Source organism: Pteronotus mesoamericanus, unplaced genomic scaffold, assembly GCF_021234165.1.
Source record: "Pteronotus mesoamericanus isolate MK-2021 breed Mesoamerican mustached bat unplaced genomic scaffold, CSHL_Meso_final contig_68, whole genome shotgun sequence".
In the NCBI taxonomy this organism is placed as follows: Eukaryota; Metazoa; Chordata; class Mammalia; order Chiroptera; family Mormoopidae; genus Pteronotus; species Pteronotus mesoamericanus.
This window is the reverse complement of record NW_026555234.1, coordinates 15320458-15340160: the sequence shown is the minus strand read 5'-3', so window position 1 is coordinate 15340160 and position 19703 is coordinate 15320458. Positions and strand designations below refer to the sequence as shown.

At 35.1% G+C, this 19703-nt stretch overlaps 1 protein-coding gene across 7 annotated transcripts in view; it reads right to left on the bottom strand.

Moving 5' to 3' along the window:
- The window catches only part of RBPJ (recombination signal binding protein for immunoglobulin kappa J region), a 199863-nt gene that overhangs the window by 32285 nt on the left and 147875 nt on the right, over positions 1-19703 (bottom strand). For 5 of the 7 annotated variants that reach the window (XM_054582012.1, XM_054582015.1, XM_054582017.1 and 2 more), the window contains one exon: positions 7400-7438. In XM_054582012.1, coding sequence (XP_054437987.1) covers positions 7400-7438 — 39 coding nt within the window. Of the gene's footprint in view, positions 1-4722; positions 4894-7399; positions 7439-19703 lie in introns of all 7 variants that reach the window. The other 2 variants (XM_054582018.1, XM_054582019.1) reach the window with 1 other exon arrangement.

Below are 19703 nucleotides of genomic sequence, written 5' to 3'. Positions count from 1 at the left end.
GGACCTCAAAGCCTACAATATGTACTGTTTGGCTTCTTAAGGAAAACTTTTTCTGACCCCTGAATACACAACAAAAAATGAAAAGATTTTAAAAGTTGCGAAACAGAATAATGATATCCTGAATTTTTAAATCAATTAAGTATATCACATGATTGACATTTGCTAGTTGTTTTCTAAAAAACAAAAACCTCTTCCTAAAAATTGGACTTGGGAACAGCCAAGAGCTCAGAAGGTTCAACTGCACTCTTCTCGCTTCTACTTCAGAAAGCTGCCAAAAGACATCCAGACACACACCCCTGACCCCGCCCCGCCCCCCCAACCTCATGGACCTGCCCTGTTTCTGTCAGATTCCGGCCACTAAAAGTCTTTCACACTATCTCAAACAAGACTTTCCAAAATGAGTTGAACAGTTAGGATTTGCAATGGAGAGTGCCACACTCTAAGAAGTTTTAGAGAAACTAGATCAAATAAAATGAAACCCATTCTTTTAGTGCAGGACTATGCAGTCTTAAATCTTCCAGGCAGGAATATCTGCATGCAGTATTTTCCCAAGTATCAGACTAGGCCAAAATCTCCATGTTTTCCCCCCAAGGAGGCTGTGTGCTTCCCCAAGTGCCAGTTTTGAAACAATAATCTAGAAACAATAATCTAGAGATAGTGCCACCAAGTCTCTCACAATGCTAATGAAGCATGAAGGCCGCCACACTGGGTTTCTACATATGTCAGTGACCAAGGCCAATCAACAGTGCAGACCATGTTCCTAGGGGAGCGCCAGCAAACCTCATTCCACTCCCTCTCTGTGAAAAGCTTCCCACGGTTCTAGGAGGGTAAATGCATAGGCAACCTGCCTCACGTATCCTGTCACACAGCCATGAGCAAATCCTTTCAAGTTCCGATAAACTCTTCATGGTTTTCATTCCCCCTCCCAAATAATCACAGGCTGTTAGGGACTGGGTCACCGTCATTCATGTTCTATTATTTCGAACATTTATTGTAGAAATAAACCACTGTAACACTTACTTAAAAAATGTGTTATTTTCTTATTATTAACTTTGAGAGTTCCTTTCATAATCTGAATATGAATGCTTTATTCCTATTTTTGATTGAGAGTAATTTTTCCCCATTGATACGGCTTTTGGTGTTGTATCAGACATTTCTGCCTAACCCATGGTCACAAAGACTTTCTCCTATGTTTTTTTCTAAAAGGTATGTAAGGTTTTACATTTAGGTCTATTCTGAGCTAAGTTTGTATATAGTTCTAGGTATGAATCATAGTTATTCTGTGTATGTGTACATAAGTCGCAATATCATATAGCTATCCAATTGTTCCATAACCCTTTGTTGAAAACCCTTTATCGAATTAAAATACCTTTGAACCTTGACTGAAAAACATGTTTCTCGCAGATTATTTCCAGCCACTATTCTGTTGACAATGATCTACTTGGCCATCTTTACACAAATACCACCACTGATTACTATAGTTTTATATTAAGTTTTTAAATCAGGGAGTATGAGTTTTCGCTGCTCTTTTTCAAGATTTTGGCTATTCCAGGTCATCTGCATCTCCATACAAACTTTAAAACCAGTTTATCAACTGCTATAAAAAAACCCACTGGGATTTGGTTGTTGAATTAATAGATGACTTTGGAAAGAAATGGCCTTTAAACAATATTGCGTCTTCCGCCTGAAGAACATTTATTTAGGACTTCAAGTTCCCTCAGCAATATTTGGTCATTTTCAGTGTATAGTTTTTGTACATCTGTGTCAGATTTTTCTTTTTCTGATGCTATTGCAAATGGTACTTTTTCTCAATTTCAAATTCCCACTGTTCATGACTAGTATAAAAAAATACACTTAACTCTTTGTATATTTTGTGGGTTGATTATGGATATCTTACAACCTTGCTGAAATCACTTATCAGTTCTAGTAGCTTTTTTGAAGATTCCACAGAATCTTCTAGATAGATGATCATGGCATTTGTAAACAGAGTTTTACTTCTTTCTTTCCAGCCTGGATGCCTTTCATTTCTTTTTCTGGCTTTCTTGTACTATTTAGAACTCGAGCACAATGCTAAATGAAAGTAGTGAGAGCAAACATCTTGCATTGTTCCTGACCTGAGGGGAAACAGTCTTTCACAATTAAGTATGGTGTTAAATGTAGTATATTCAGTTACCCTTTATGAAAATAAGGAAATTCCCTCCTATTCCTAGTTTGATCAGAATTTTCATCAAGAATCAATGTCACAGTTTTTCTAAATCCCTTGAGATGACCATATGATTTTTTTTGTTGTTACTGTTGTTCTGTTAATATATTAACTGATCACATTAACTGATTTCCATTTCTGAGATAAATCTCACTTAGGTCATAATATAGTATCCCTTCTACATATGTTGGATTCACTTTGAAAATTTGTTAAGACTTTTTGCTTCTATGTTCATAAGGAATATTGGTCTATAGTTTTGTTTTCTTGTAATGTCTTCATCTGCTTTTAGTAACATGGCAATGCTGTCCTCACAGAATGAACTGGGAAGTATATCCTGCTCTCCAATTTTCTGGAAGAAATAGAACTGGCAGGATTTATTTCTAAAATGCCTGGTAGAATTGAACAATGAAATCACCTGAGCCTGCAGTTGTCTTCATGGGAAGATATATAATTACAAGTTTCAATTTCTTTAGCTACAGGGCTATTCAGGTTATCAGTTTCTTTGTATAAGCTTTAGTAGTTTGCTGGTTTCATGGAATTTGTACATTTCCTCAAAAGTTGAATTTACTGGCAGGAAATTATAATATTTGCTTGTTATCCTTTTAACTGCAGAACCTGCATATATGTCCTCTTTCTCATTTTTGATAGTAATTTGTTCAGAATCAGATTTTTATCTGGTATGACCTTCCTGCTTAAAGGAGTTCTTTAATATTTCTTGCAGCTCATGCCTGTTTGTGATTAATTTTTTTTCTGATTTTTTGGGGGGTCTAGAAAGGTCTTAATTTTGCCTCTGCTGGGTACAGAATCTTAGGTTACTGTATTTTTTTCCCCTTGGGTATATTAAGGCTCTTGTTCCACTGTCTTCTTTCAAACTAGCAAAGTTTCAGATGAAAAATCCCGTCATCTTTATCCTTGTTCCTGTGTATATAAATTATCTTCTATGTCTGGTGCTTTTAACTTTTTCTCTGTATCACTTTCTTTAAGCAACTGGATTATGATGTGCTTCAGGAGTTTGTACTTGAGGCTCAGAGTTTCTTGAAACTGTGGTTTTATAGTTTATTAAATTTAGAGAAACTTCAGCCATTATTTCTTCACATTCTCTTTTAGTCATAACCTCTCCCCTGCAATGACGCTAATTACATATATATTATAGTCCACTTGAATATAAAGCACAGCTCACTAAGGATCTTTTTTCTTCAGACTTTTTTTCATTTTGGATAGTTTCTATTTGCTGTCTTCAAGGTGACTAATCCCTTCATCAGCAGTGCATACCTGCGATTAATCCTATAAAGTGTATCTTTCATCTTTGGTACTAGTGGTTTTCTTTTCTAAAACTTTATTTTAGATCTTCCCTTTTTTTATCTTCCATGTCCTCCATTTAACTTGTTCAATCTCTCCTCTAGTTCAGGGATATAAAATTAAAACCTGTAGGCCAAATCCAACCCACTGCCTATTTTAGAAATAAAGTTGTACTCCAGTACACAGACACATCCACTGGTTTACATATTATCTACATGGCTCCCTTTATGCTACAACAGAGTTGAGTAGTTATAACAGACACTGTATGGGCCACAAAAAACTATTTACCATCTGACCCTTTAAAGAAAAATTATATTAACTTGTGATCTAAACTTCTTGAACATACAGAAGACAAATGTAACTGTTTTAAAGTCTTTGTCTAATTCTATCATCTGTGTAATTTCTGGGTAGGTTTTGACTAATTTTTCTCCTCATTATGGATATTTTCCTGCTTCTCTGTAGAACTGGTACGTTTTGATTAAATATTAAGACTCAAAAGCCCTGGCAGGGTAGCTCATTTTGTTAGAGCATTGTCCCAAAATGCCAAGGTTGTGGGTTGAATCCTGGATGATCGCAAATACAAGAAGCAACTAATGAATGCATAAATAAGTGGAGCAACAAATCCGTGTTGTTTTTTCTCTCTCTCAAAGAAAAGAACTCAATGAATTTTACTTTTTTAGTGAATACTTTTCTATTCTTGAAAATATTCTTGAGCATTGTTCTGGTACAGTTAAGTTACTTGGAAAGAGTTTGATCCTTTCAATCTTGCTTTGAAGTTGTTAGGTGAAAGCAGAACAACGTTTAGTCCAGGCCTAATTTTGCACCTCTGCTGAGGCAAAACCCTTCTGTGTACTCTAGTCAATGCACCATGAGGTGTGAGATTTTTCCACACTGGCTATTGGGAACAGGCACAATTTGCAGCACTAGGTGAGCTTTAGGAATTCTTTAGCTTGGGTTTTCCCCCAACCTTGAGTAGTTTCCTCTCACACACAAATGCTGATCAATATTCAGCTGGACAGAGGGAATCCTCTGCAGATGTCTGGAACTCTGCACAGCACTTTCCTCTCCAGCTCTCTGCCCTGGCAATTCTAGCCACCTTGGCCTCTCTAGAGTCCCAGCTCCATCTCCTCAAGTGCGTGCTCGGCTCCACCTGGATCCCCCTCCTACATCACGCCCTGGGGACTCTGCAGGCACTAAGCTGGAGCAATTGCAGGGCTCACCTCATTTGTCTCCTGTCTCTCAAGGATCACTGTCCTTTCGTGCCTGCCGTCCAATATCTTGAAAACCGCTGTTTCATATATTTTGTCCAGGTTTTTAGTTGTTTCAGGCCGGAGAGTTAATTCCAGTCCCTGTTATTCCATCTTGGCCAGAAGCAGAAGTCCTAAAAGCTACTAAAATTTTCCAAACAGGGATAATTGCTTAAATGGTAAATTGAAAATCATGATAAAGTAGACGGGACCTAACTATATTATTGTATATACTTAAGGAAAGGAATTTTTCCTCATATTTATTATCATTGTACTGATTGCTATTTTTACAGAAGTATCCATTCAAGTAACTAATTTATTCATCAAAATATATTGTATTTTATTACTAGAAGTCATTCCAACCTGCTGCTGGTAATGAAATAAAAATATTTATTAAATTTTAAATTGCCTATACATATGAATTAAGCAATTCCACTTAGAATTTCTTCAAGATATATTGTATAAAAATAAGTAACTGAAAATATATTTACATGAATCTGTGAGACAAGTTAAATTTTCCCAGCCCACTTCATCTGGAATATTTATGTAATGCCTTTTTTAAAAGGGTGCTTTAAAAAAAATGAATTAGAGACTTACAGAAAAGTTGAAGAAGTACTTCAAAGAATTCTTAGTCCCCCTTCTCCCAGACTCCTCAAATGTTAACATGTTACCATATTTGTATACTATGTTTTTAAACCATTTAACAACACTTGTAGACATAAAATCCCTTTAAGCAAAATACTTTAGTGTTTATTTCCTAAAACAAAGACACTTTCTTATATAATCACAATGCAAATACCACTAATACAACATTGGTATCTATAGATTTTTATTCACATGTTGCCATTGTCCCATTAATGCCCTTTATTGGGCGGCACAAGTAGTGTTGAGAAGCTCCTGCCCCCAGGCCAAATCAGGGGGGCCACCAGTTTTTCTAAATTAGCTGAGTTGTAACAGACATGCCATTCATGTACATGTTTTCTATGGCTAATGTAGGGATATCAGAAAAAAGTTGAGAGGTCACAACAGACTCCACGTGGATGAAAAAGCCTAACGTGTTTCTTACCTGAGTTGTTACAGAAAATGTTTGCCAACTCTAGCTTTAGATCGAAAGAAAAATTTTTTCCTGGTCCAGGATTTAATTGAATTTAGTTGTTGTGCCTTGTTGGTCTTCTCTAATCGGGTATTCCTTGGTTTTGTTTTTCATGATCTCAAAAATTTTGAAGAGTAAATGCCATTTATTTTACAGGATGCCCCTCATTTACATCTGTCTGACATTTCCTTATGCTTAGTTATAGCTTACACATGTTTTGCAAGAACACCACGAAGATAATACTGTGTCCTCCTCAGGATGCACTAATGTTTACTTGTCTGGTACTGGTGGTATTAATTTAGATCACTTAATCAAGGTGGTGTCTGCCAGGTTTCTTCATTGTCAGGCCACTCTTTTTCACTTTTAATTAATAAATGTTTTGTGAGGACACGCTTAGAGACTACGTAAATACCTTGTTTGTCAACATATTTTAAACCATAGGTTAAGACAATTTTTGCCTGAAAAAATCATTATCGTAATGGTTGCCAAAGTGTGATTTCCTAGTTCCATCATTTCTTTTATGTTTATTAGGTGGTTTTCTTCTGTAATGAAAAGCTATCTTCTCTTCTCCGTTCACTGTAGCATTTTTTAACTCAGTGCAGATTTCTCAACTGTCATTTTACTACATGGATTTTAATCCATTACTATCATTATTTATTTTGATGATCAAAGTGCCCGTGATTTGGCTAAAAGAAAGCCTCTTCAAGCTGGTCCCCTTTCAATTCTTCTGGCATGTCCCCATCATTCTTTGAGTGCAACAGTTTTTTAATAATAACAATAATGTAGCAATTGCCCAAATGGCCATTAATGTGAAAATTAAATAAAAGCAATATGAAGACAATGTAGAGAATGAGGTAGAAATGGTACAGAACAATGGTCAAGTATCATGTCAGACTTAAAAAAAAAAAAAGGGCATATGTTTATATATGCCTACAATTTTCTTGAAAGATACTAACAATGCAGGGTTAGCATTAACTCTAGGACTGAAACTGTGGAACTAGGTGTCTTTCTTTTTACTTTATAACCACAGCCTGTGAGAAATTTTTAAAATCATTTTCAAAATTAATACTTTTAAATATAACATTTGTAATTCAAATATTATAAAATTATTTTATATATCTAGAACACAGTATATTTACAGACTCATTAAAATGAGTAAAAATTTGTGTTTCCTATAAAATTTTTTTCTAAAAGCATTTATTAAGTATCTTTCAAGTCCTGCTTATAATCAACAAACTGTGATGGGCTAAATGCAGCCAGATATAGGAAACTATCTTAAAATTACAGCCCTTGTTATATTAACTATATTACACAAAAGTAATTATTCCAAGTTTTCCTTTCCCCTCTGAAATACATCCTCTTATCATGTTATTGTTATGAGAGGGGTGCGGTGGGAAGGGGGAAGTGTAGGGTAAGGAGGATGTAAGTAAATTTATAATCTAGATACCAATGCATTGATAACTTCTTTTCAAGAGCACCTAATATAGTTTCGAAAATGACAAAATCAAACACTTTTATGTAATGTTTGGGTGAAAGACTGACCAATATAATGCTTACCTAGTAAGTCGTTTAGGTGGAGGCCGCTCACCAAATTTTCTGGAAAAAAATGAGAAAATAAAATTAAACAGGCTGTATGACACACATTCCATAAGAAGCTTTTTAGAAACCATGAAACCTCCTTTATAACATATACTTCAACCCTAATGACCAGTGTAAAGAGAAATCCTCTAATAAACCAACATGTATACCCAAAAAGAGCACAATACAAAAATGGTTCCTAAAGAAAAACAACGCACTCCAAGTAGGCCTCACCGTAGACTGAGCATGTAGCAAGCACACTGATTAAATGAGGATTTTGGGGTATCTTTCAGAGATACTTTGAAAAAAACCCCTACCCAAAGACCTGCATCTCACACAATCTGCATCACCCAGAACAATCCTCACGGCCCAAAATATAGAGCTCACAAGTGTTTATCAAAATGTGCCGCCAACAACCTATACATTTTTTGTACAGTGTCCTCTTTAATCATTATAAAATAATTCTGTAAGGTACATACTGGCCCATTTTAAAGATGTAAAAAGCAATTTGTCCAATGTCACAAAGTAAATAAATGGCAGATAGAGCTGAAATTCAAATCTACATGTTGATTACCTAACAAACTTATGGTATATGCCCCTTCTTAAAGAAATGGGCTAAGTGGACTAATACAGAAACATTTCAACTGGTTGGCAGAGGGCAAAGATAAAAGTGTAAACAAGGATAAGAAACCACAATTTAGGCTGGAATTAGAATGCAGCATGGAGGTTAAGAGAAAGGGAACAGAATAAGATTGGCTGAATTCAAGTCCATGATCTGGTATTTACCTGCAGTATTAACCCTGAAGTCATCTGACTTTCTAGACCCCAGCTTCCACCTCTGTAAAAAGCGCAGGGATTGCACTACCTCAGGGGTTGTTGAAGGAATTAAATGTGTTGATTATTACACACAAAACACAATACAATAGTACCTGAAATGTAGTAAGTACTCAATAAATGTTAGTAATCACAGCTGACCCTTGAAAACATTGGTTTGAACCTATACATCAATTTTTTTCAGTAAATACTGTAAATGTATTTTCTCTTATCATTTTCTTAGTAACATTTTCTATAGCTCACTTTAGTCTCAGACTACAGTATATAATACATATTACACGTTGATCTGCTATTCACGTTATCAGGTATCTGGTCAACATTAGATATTAGGTCAACATTAGGTATTACGAAGATTTGGGGGAGTCAGAAGTTTATACTTGGATTTTTGACTATGCACAAGGTCAGCACCCCTAATCCCCATGTTACTCAAGGATGAACTGTATTACTATTTTTTAGTTATAACTGGTTAATAACTAAATAAAGGAAGTAAGTATGATGTTAACAAACATAAATAAGTTTAAGATCTCTTATTTCCGTAGTCTAGGAAATAAGGTCTTTCTGACAGAGGTGATTGAGGCACAGCACTTAAAAAAAAACAATAAAATTTTGTGTTAACAGAATAAATAGGTTAAGTAGCTTGTTCATAATTACAGTTATAGGTTCTGGAGCCTAATTTAACTTAAGATTCCTCTATATTTGTGATGTTCCACAAAATTACTAACCTTGATGACAAAAGTCTTAGAATCCCATGCAGTTCTGTTTGTTGCCTAATTTAATGCTATATGTTATTGTCTATGAACTCCTACAATAGGTGTCCGTGACTTTCAATATTTTGGTATTTTCAATAACCCTGAAGTATTGAAAAGTGGCTTTCACTGACATAGCACCAAAAATGAGCAAATAATACATGTTTCTGTAAGAATTAACTATGATTCCCTTTGATGTTATCCTGTAGGATATGCTATTTTTAAAATTAAAAAACAAAAACAAAAACTCCACACTGTTTTAGTAGTAACATCAAAGCTGCTGAAGACCACAGGTTTTTAAAACACTGAAGTGTTGGCTAACTGTGATTTGTGGTTATGGAATTAAAGGAGAAAATCTATTCCCGAATCTTTTTTTTCCATAGGCCAAGATGTTTTTGAACCTTTGAAACTGATTATAGCATTATAGCATATGATTAAAATAAAACTGCCTCAATAGGTTAGATGTAGAATATTTTACAAAACCCAGGAAGTTTAAGACATCCTTAAAACACTTCTTTGTCCTGGCTAGCATGGCCCGGTTGGTTGGAGCATAGTCCCAAGCACCGAAAGACTGCGGGATGATCCATTGTCAGGGCACATACCTATGTTGCGGGTTCTGTCCCAAGTCAGGGGGTGTTCAGGAGGCAACCTATCGATATTTCTCTCTCAAATCAATAATGTCCTCAAGCAAGGTTAAAAAAAAACAACAACACCACTTTGCATATATATTTTAAGAGCAGAATTAACTTTATAAAGAAAAATAAAGTGGGATGTGTCCAGAATCCACCTAAGGGTTTAAATGCTGAACATTCTAGAGAGACAGGGAACAAATCAGACAAAACTTTTCAATGATGCCACTATCGTTCATACTAGCTACTAATACTCCAACCATCAAGCATCCTTTGGGATCTAACACAGGCTCTAACATAGGTTTATTACATGACTAGTTTATTACACTCAAAATCAAATGTAGATTTTCTTTCCTGCTGCTCTGAAATGCTTTCAAAATTAGATTAATAACCTAATGTTAACTATGGTCTTCTTTGGACTACCCATTACAAGAAGTCAGCAATTACATAGGGTACAACATCACTCCTTCCCGCATAAGAACTCATGTTTCTCAAACTCATGTTCTCAAAGCTGTTTGAACTTGAACAGCATTTCAGAATGATGCACTGTTCTATCTAGGTACCATCCTCAGGCTAGGAATCTTATAAACATTAATAAGATTAAATTGTTTCTTCAATATAAAATAAAGCATCTCCAATAACCGTTGTGTGCATCCCATATACACATTCCATCACATGCTTATTTATCTTATTAAAACTAATGGTTACTGTGTTTACTGGAATGGGGGAAGAGTAAGAAAATGGGTTTTCTGAGAAATTCATGAAAGTAGTAGGTTCACAATGCGTAATTCTGAAGGTCACAATCAAACTCAATTCTAAATATTTAATAAAATTTATAGATCTATATATTAAAAGCTGTCAAGTTAAACCACAGTACTATATGCATCCTGCACTTATCAAGATCCACTTTCCACTACTAATCTAATGTATAAGTAACACATGAACTTCAAGAATTATATCCTGCAGCCCTGACTGGCATGGCTCATTTGGTTGGGCATCTTGGGCATCTTCCCACAAGGAGAAGGGTTGCCGGGCTGGACTCTGCCAGGGCCCAAGCCTGAGGGGCAGGTTGGTCACCGGCTGGGGCAATGTGTGTGCAAGAGGCAGCCCACTGATGTTTCTCTCTCTTCCTTCCTCCCTTCCCTTCTCTCTAAAAAAAATAAAATTTTTAAAGAAAAGAATTATCTACCACAAAAAGAATGTCCATCTTTAAACATGAGTGCCTTAAGAAAATTCAGAAATTAGTATTTATATTGTGCAATAAATATTCACTTTTTAGCATAAATAAAAACAGCTATCAATTACTCACAGACTGATTATAATTTAAAGATTTAAGTTTTGTTTCTCTTGCAATAGGGAATGGTGAAATAGGCAAGTACAAAATTGTTATCTTTATTTGAAATCTATTTTAAAAACAAGTGTCCACTTCATGGGGACATAAGGTACAGCACAGGAAGTATAGTCAATAATGTTGCAGTAACTACCACATTTTGCCATGTATTGTGTGCTTCTGTGTATAATATGCGCGCCCATGTTTTGGTCCCATATTTTCAGGAAGTCTTTTGTTTCAATTTTTTAGTTCAATTTTTAATTTATTTATATTTAGAAACAAAACCAATTATCATATTCCAGGGTATTATTTTGCATATAGATATTGTTATTACTTTTAATGCATAAGCATAAATAAAAGAATTAAAAGCATTTATACAAAATACAAAATTAGTACTACCTATGTATAATATTCATCCTTATTTTTCCCTCAAAAATATGGGCAAAAAAGTTCACATTATACACAGCAAAATATGCAAGAATGGTGCCAGCTGGGTACTAGAAATATCAACGGGAACACTTTGTCAAGTATATTGAAACTAACAGAAAGTAATATTCAATGTAAACTGTAATTGAAAAAATTGTAATTAAAAAAATGAAAAAATAAATAAACGTAAAACACTGAAAAAAAAAAAATGTGTCCACTGGTATGATCTGTGTTGACAACTGAACCAAAAATAAGTTGGACCGACCAAGTTTAGACCACTCAACATAAGATTCTTTTCATTATAGGTGTTGGGGCACTTAACAATGCAAAACAACAACAAAAAACACTAAATCATTCAGAACCCTAGAGAAATTTTTATTTCATGAAATACTGAGTTAATTCCTCATTGTAACAAAGAATCACTGCTATACAATTTATCTTTTTGATATTATGGGTTGCTGCTATCTCATTTGCATGAGTAGGTTTCTGAAATTTTATGCACATTAATCAATGTTTTAATTAAATGCAATAATCTTGCCATATATTTAAAGAAAGAAGTTATGATTCTAGCCTTTTTTTTTAAGTGACAAGCAACAGTTAGCTTACATAACGTTGATTATACCTATGCCTATTCTTTTTTGTTCTGTTCTGTATACTTTTCCCTCAGGCTTGGACTGGCAAACAGAACACAAAAATCTATATGCCATCATTGCTTAGAAATGTTCATATAATACTACAGCCCAAGGCAATTTATATTATCCAAATTATACTGTAATAAATATAATTTTAAGCAAGCAAATTCATTTTAACTTCCCTAGCTTTCTCCTTCGAAAATAACAATACTTTTTTTTTTTTTCAGAATAAGAAGAGTTGGGGGAATCTTATTAAGTTAAATCTATTTTCACATCTTAAGTGTCAAGATTTTTAAAAAATGTTTCATTAATCATTAAACACTATAGTACTTCCTACCTGTAAAGAGTATTGAGGTTCCCACATATCCTCCAATCCATTAGAATTTTTAAATTAAAAACCTGTATGAACATTATATTACATTACACACTTCCTTTTTGCTCACCATGGAGATACAATATTGTTTTCTCTCATAACAGATATATTTGCTTCTATATTTACCCATCTGTTAAGGAAGTATATGACCACAAACGTATTGAAAACAAACATAATAAATGTTATCAAAACTTCACCATCTTAACACCTTTTCTAGCTAACAGATATTTCACACGAGAAAACCAAGTCAAAAATCAAGGTGGGGGAGGAGACAAGAAAAAACTTTTTTAAAAATGTAAAACAATTTAGTAATTGTACTGCTACAAAACAAAATAAAAACTCGTAACAACATTAGAACTTCTATTTTAAAAACATAGAGCTGGCTGGAAAAGCAACCTCAAGTCATATGGGAAACTCTTCTGCCCCTGGACTGAGGAACTAAAAGTAACTTCCTCTGCTTTTCTGTATTTCAAAAATTTTTTGTTTAATGAAGAAATGAGATTAAAATAAATGAAGGCAAAAACACCAATGTGGTATTTGTAGGGAAAAGAAGTAGGAAAGAAAGCATGAACAATCCAAATGCATAATTAAAGCAAACTTTACACAAAATCTTCTGTAAGCAGTATATAAATTTTATACAGTTCAAAAGTACTTAGATTTTTGAACCATGCTTTAAGATAGTGAAATCAAACAGCACTTCATTTGGGAAAAAATTAGGAAATCTGATTTGTACCCTCAAGGATCCATACCCAATCATTCCACCGGTAGAAGAAAACAAGGAGGTGATACACATTATTATTATATTCCATGAAAACATAATGTGAAAAGCAAAACAAATGGCACTAGGAAGACTTTAGTAATTTGCTCACAAAATTAAAAAAAAAACAAACCAAAAACAAAAACCAGAGGCCAAATAGAAAGGGCTGTTTAACATTCTGCCTGTCTCCAGATTCATTATTTCACCTATCAGGAATGAATATAGGCATTTGGTATTCATCAATGAACAAAAGAGAGTACAACTCTATGCCCTAATGAAACTTACATGCTAGTAGGACCAATGGGACAATGGCTTATTTTCAACATGTTCGTCTAAGTGATTTTTAAAAGCAAAAATTTTAGAAAAAACTGAAGTATTATACTTATTGAATATGATTGAATAGTTGACCAACTGAAATGTATTTTTAGAGTAAATATGTAATTTATCTTTACTTTGAAAAGCTTATTCAATCTCTATCCATGTCAGAAAACAGCCTATTAAGTCACACAACTTTGAGCAAAACGTGTCAGCCTTCGTTGTACTTCACAATTACTAGTTTTGAACCTGCTCTAACCCTAAGAACCACATTAAATAGCAATACAGCCTAACACTTCCCATGTGTAAGTAACCCTGTGGTCCTTGGCTACTGCCAACAAAGACGATCAAGGCATGATGAATTCTTCTGGACTATCACATGTAACACTGTTCATAAATAGAACAAATATCCTATGGGGTAGATTTCAAAGGCATGCCATGCTTGCAGCTGGTCCCATCAGGTACAGCAACACACTCCCCTTCTCCTTCCCATAGTTGGTAGAATATTTGAAAAGTACCGTTTCCTTTGTTTTTAAAGTTCATTTATTCTACCTTTTCTTTTTCAATTAAAAACAACAACAAACTTAACTTTATAACAGACTACCAGCACTCTGCGTAAAGAAGCAGGAAGAGTGAAAAGATATAAATGCAAAATGACTGAAACCATCATCTCCAGCTAGTCTCAGTATCTGGCTCCTTGGGTATCTCCCATATTATTACCATATTAAGGGTATCTTTCCAAAAATCCATACCTGGGGAGGGATTTTCCCACATTAAATCTTGAATAGCCACAAGCCTCATTATCCAGATGGCATAATTAAGTTGTGAGAACAATGACATCCATTAACATCACATATAAAGATCTTATACAAAAATTATGCATCTTAAAACCTATGGATAGCTTCAGCAAGAGGCGGCAATGAGACGATGAGCAAATGACTCCAATTTCATATATCAAAAGGTTGACTGGGGCACACTGACATGAAATGCCTCGGAATATGATCAATCCAGAGGAATGAAGTATCACTTCTAGGATATCACTGCCCCAAATATAGTGATGGGGAGAGGGAGAGAGGTGTGTGTAAATATACAGAAGGATAAAGCAAATACAGTGAAAAGGTTAACATGTGGTATCTAGGTGAACTTCTCTGTAATATTCCTGCAATTTTTCTATAAATTGAAATCACATAAGACTAAAAAGGTCACACTCAGAGAAGCACTAATCTCCAGGTCACGTTGCTGGCATGACCCTCCTTCCCGGTGGTGAAAAAACTATCCAAAAAACATTAATGGAAGGTGACACATAAGATTCTGTCACCAACTTCCTGGCATAGCTTTTATGTTCTTATGACTATTATTTAAAAATTGTTTGCTATAGATTTAAAGTATGATAATACCCAGTAGTGGTGTACAATTGCACTGCTGGGAGTTTAAATTTGTACAATCTTTTCTGGGAAATATTTATAAATGTCTATTATAAGTCAAGATGTGCATTGTTTTTGAATTCCTACCCATTTCAATTCTGGAAATTTATCATATAAGTAGACAATTTGTGACCGTGCAAAAATATGCATACAGAGATATTCAATGAAGCACCATTTGTATTAACAAAACAAATAAAAATCCATGTGTGCAATTAGAAATAGATTGCTGGTTACACAGCATCTCCCAGTCATGCCTATATATACATACAAAAATCTACCCAGTTAGTAACATTAATTTTGGATGAAGAAATAAGATGTTTTCATCTCCACCCAAGTGCACATATAAAACAAAACAACACACACATACGCCCTTCACACAATTATTAGTGATAATGGTAGTCAGCAACAAAAATCCCATTCTGCTCTAGAACGAATTATATAATCTGACAGACGTTTTATTCTTTACTAATTAAGTCTGGTTTAGTTTAATAGCAAGATACAATCACATTCTCTGTGATTGTATCTTGCTATTGAAAAGTCACATTCAATGAAGATTTTTCATACACCAAGTCTAGAACACAGGTGTATGAAACCGAGAATAAAAACCAAGAATGGCATATAAGAATTTACACTCTCCCCCAAATTAACTTGACTATATTATTGCTGATAAAGTTCAAAAGTAATAAAAATGCTATGCTACCAAATGTGTACAAGTAGGTACCAAAAGACACGTACGAGAACGGCCATAGCATCATCAGACATAATAACCCAAAACTAGAAACAACCCAATGACTGCTGCGAAAGGGTCAAATAAATTATAGAATAATCATACAATAGAGTGCTATTCGGCAATGAAAGTGAACAAACTATTACCACATATGATTAGTAGCAAAAAAAAAAAAAAAAAAGAAAGTCAGAATCTAAAGTACCAAATTGTACAGTGTTTGACAGAAAACAGGTTCCCTCTGACGGGGAGGCATGAAGACTAGGAGGGCCGCAGGAAGGGCTTCTGGGGAGCTGGTATATTCCAGGTTTTCATTTGTGTGCTGATCACACACGCATATTCACTTTGTGAAAATTCACTTTATTATACATTTATAAGTTATGTGTCCTGCCTTCTGTAGGTATACTCCTTTAACTTAGAAATATATTTCTTATATATGTATTTTTAAGTTTTTGGAATGAATGGCTGGTTTTGAAAAAAAGTTCTTTTCTGGACCTTATTCCTATTTGTCTCCAAATTCTATTTTAACATCAAAATTTTACAAGGCAGTGATATTTTGTCCTCAGCTACACCATTGCAGGATGTATGTATTTCATATGAAGAAAACTTAAATATTAAGTCAATGAAGATGTAAGTTCTAACAAAACTGGTCCTCTTCCCTTTCCATCCGCATTTCACGTAAGTTGTTCCAACAATCTTCTTTGCTACTTAGTAGGCCAAGATTAGGGTTGACTACGGCCTCCTGTTGAGAAAATTATTTATCACAAGAGTAGCATTTTAAAAAAATAATTAATTATCCAGTGTCATGGAAACACAGTGACTATACACTAGGATTAAAATACACCTATTGTTAATTTTAAAACTGGCTTCCTTTGCTCAGCTCTCTAAAACTGAGATGAATAGGAAGGAGAAAATGGTGTAATTGTTTTCTTACATTCTAGTTCTCCTTTTCTTTCATTAACCATTTAACATACATTTAGGTGCTTGTGTGTTAGGCATTGTACTAGACACTTGGAACACACGGCAGCAAATAAGAACATGGTCCCTATCCATATCAAATACATGGCAACAGCAGCTACTGAAGGGCCATTAGGCTACACACTGCACATGCATATCTCATTTCCGACACATATCAATCTTATAAGGCAGGTGCATAATATTATCCTCAATATACAGATGAAGAAATCAGCTTAGAAACTACCTTGCCCAAGTTCACAAGATGATGAATTTTGTTCAAAATGTAATTACAGTATAATGTTCATTATTTTCCATATACTCTACATTGAGATAGAATTTAATTGCATGTGAAAAGGGTGCTCAGAGAGTACATTTTTATGATAGAATTATAAAATGCACTAACTGGTCCTAAAAACTCCCTATGATGCAGCACAGATTTGGTTTGCTTAAGTGAGGGGTCAACAGTAAACCTGAAAGGAAACCTTTTTTCATTACTCTCCGAATAACTTCTGCTACCGACTAAATTTTATAAGGGTAATGGGTAAATTTTTTCTTTGATTACTAAAAAGTGAGAAAATGTTTTCTAAAGCTATAAATACATAAAATTCAGGAAATCTAAAGGCATCTATTTACTATGAGAGCCACACCTTGCCTATTGCATACGTATATTGCAACCACATATATGTATGTCATAAATTTGACAATTACTCTTGCGTTTTCTCTAACAATGGGAATATGTCACAATTGCATTGGGAACTATGAAAGTTTCATGACTTTAGTGTTTGTACTATCACAAAGTACATTTTATTCCAAGTTAAAAAGGATGGAGAATCTACACAGACATCTTGAGTTTAACAAAGAAGTTTTGCAGCCTTCATTTCTGTTGGTAGAAAACTATATAGACACAAGCACCAGCCCAACCTCTATCAAACCATGTTTGGCTAATCTCTTCAACAGCCAAACCTCTAACACACAGCTTGGTATTCTAAAGTATTTGAACTCAGCAGTGTATTTTCTTTTTATTTTCCTTCTAACTATTATAGATCAGAACATTTATGAATGGGATGGCCCAAATAAGGCCTAATGCATAAAGGGAAGGCTATGATTGAGGCTTATAAGGAGTTACGCTGTCTCAAAGAAGCCTGTCTGTAAAGGGAAAATTAAAAAAAGCAATTATCATTTTAAAACATGTAAAATAGGATACTGTGTTGAAAGGAAGAATATTCAATAAGCGAAAATAATTAAATGATCAAAATTCATATATTTGGAATGGAAAAGAGCTTTCCAAAGTGCTTCTAGTAACACCACTTCGTGAATAAGGAAATGCCTTTCTGCTTCAGTGTTAATACCTAAAACAATACATTTCTTTTGAATTGTAGTTTAGCTTTATCACATGTGACATTATAATAATCAAACTTCCATTTGCAGTAAAGCTAAAAACCACTGTGAAGTGGTCTTAACCATAATTCAGAGCTTGCCAAAGTGTTTCTGAACCATTAACCTGTCTTACAGCCTTCAGGCTGCCTTTCTAAGCTGATTTCCTAGGACCTAAAAAGCAGGTCGAGCAGCCAGCCTCACAGGAGGTCCTGGGTCTCTGAAAGGGGAATACACAACATGGGACACAGGGGTGGATGGTGCAGTGTGTGACATCAAACTACTTTGCCTTGGATGGTACTACAGGAAGCCTAATACTTCCGATCATTCAAGGAGGCTCTGCGCAGCACAGGCAAAGGAAAGGTCCTGAATTGAGAATCACTATGAAGTGATTAAACGTACAGATCACCAATAATTTATGGTAGTGAAACAGTAATATAGGAGCAAAAGCCTTGGCAGTTTGAGAGTAGCAATGATGAAAACAAGGGTGAAGTCTACACTAGTAGGTATAGACAACTTTCAGTTTGGGTCATTCATAACCATATATTTAGTTGGTATTTTTCTGTGCTATTTTAAATTATGCAAACCTCACAGCTGTTATGTTACAGAGTTAACTGCCCTACATCAAATTCTGTAACTAGAAAATAGTTTTTCTTTAAAGATAAGTTCCCTTGTAGCAACTTATTAATGTTTCCCTTTTACCAATTTATATGGGTGGGTGCATGTTCTTTTAGCTCACGTGTCTCATTTCTACAGCGTTAGTATCACTGACCTTTCCTTCATTCTTGCCTTTTGTGACAATTCATTAACAAGTGCTGTCACCCATTGTATTCCCAAATCATCTCCTCTATTTCCATTCCCTGATTCCATAAAGTTAGATTAAGTTCTCATTACTACTTATATTCATAGCTTGTTGAACTGGCCTCGTATATAGGCGTATTTCATTTTATTGCACTTAATAGATGTAACTCCCCCTTGCCCCCCGCCCCACACACAAATTTAAGACAATTCCCTTCACCAGCAAAATCTCCCGGGTATGCCTGTGTAATAAAAGGCAGAGAAAAAAATCCGGAGATGTCCATCCGGAGGTGTCCATCCGGAGATGTACAGCAGGCCAGAGGGCGGAAAGAGAAAAAGGGGTCAAGCAGTGAACACCTACAGAGCACAACCAACAAGACTGCTCATACTCCTTAGTGTATGCTGGAATTACTAAATTAACTTCCGCATGGCTATTATCCAAGATTATCTAATAAAGAATAAATAGCCAGGCACAGAACCCCAGGAGCCTCCACTTCTTATTTTCACTTGGGCTTGGCCTATCCCGCAACCCAGACTCACCGACTTGCTTACCCTCTGTCTAGCTAACGTAAAGTCTTTCAGAACTGCTTACATCTTTCACAACCCCCTCCCCGCCCCAGCCCCGCTTGATGTATAAAAAGCCTTGCAAAACTCCTCCAGGAGGAGGGACACATTGTCTTTCCTACCTAGGCATACTGCTGGGGGTTTAGCCTCAAGACCCTTTTTTTTTTTTTGGTAGCAATGGTCTAATAAACCCTTTCTTTTAATAAAAAGACCTTCAGCCAGGCAGTTAAATTTTTCGTTTTAAAAAGAGCAGACAAGCAGAATGCAACAAACAGAATATACCTCCTAATATGTGCTCTCATTTAATTCTCGTTAACAATCTCTGAGAGGTAGGCATCACTTCAATCAAAGAAGTAAAACCTGAAGCTCGGAATGTCACAAGGCAGGACTTCCCCCTACT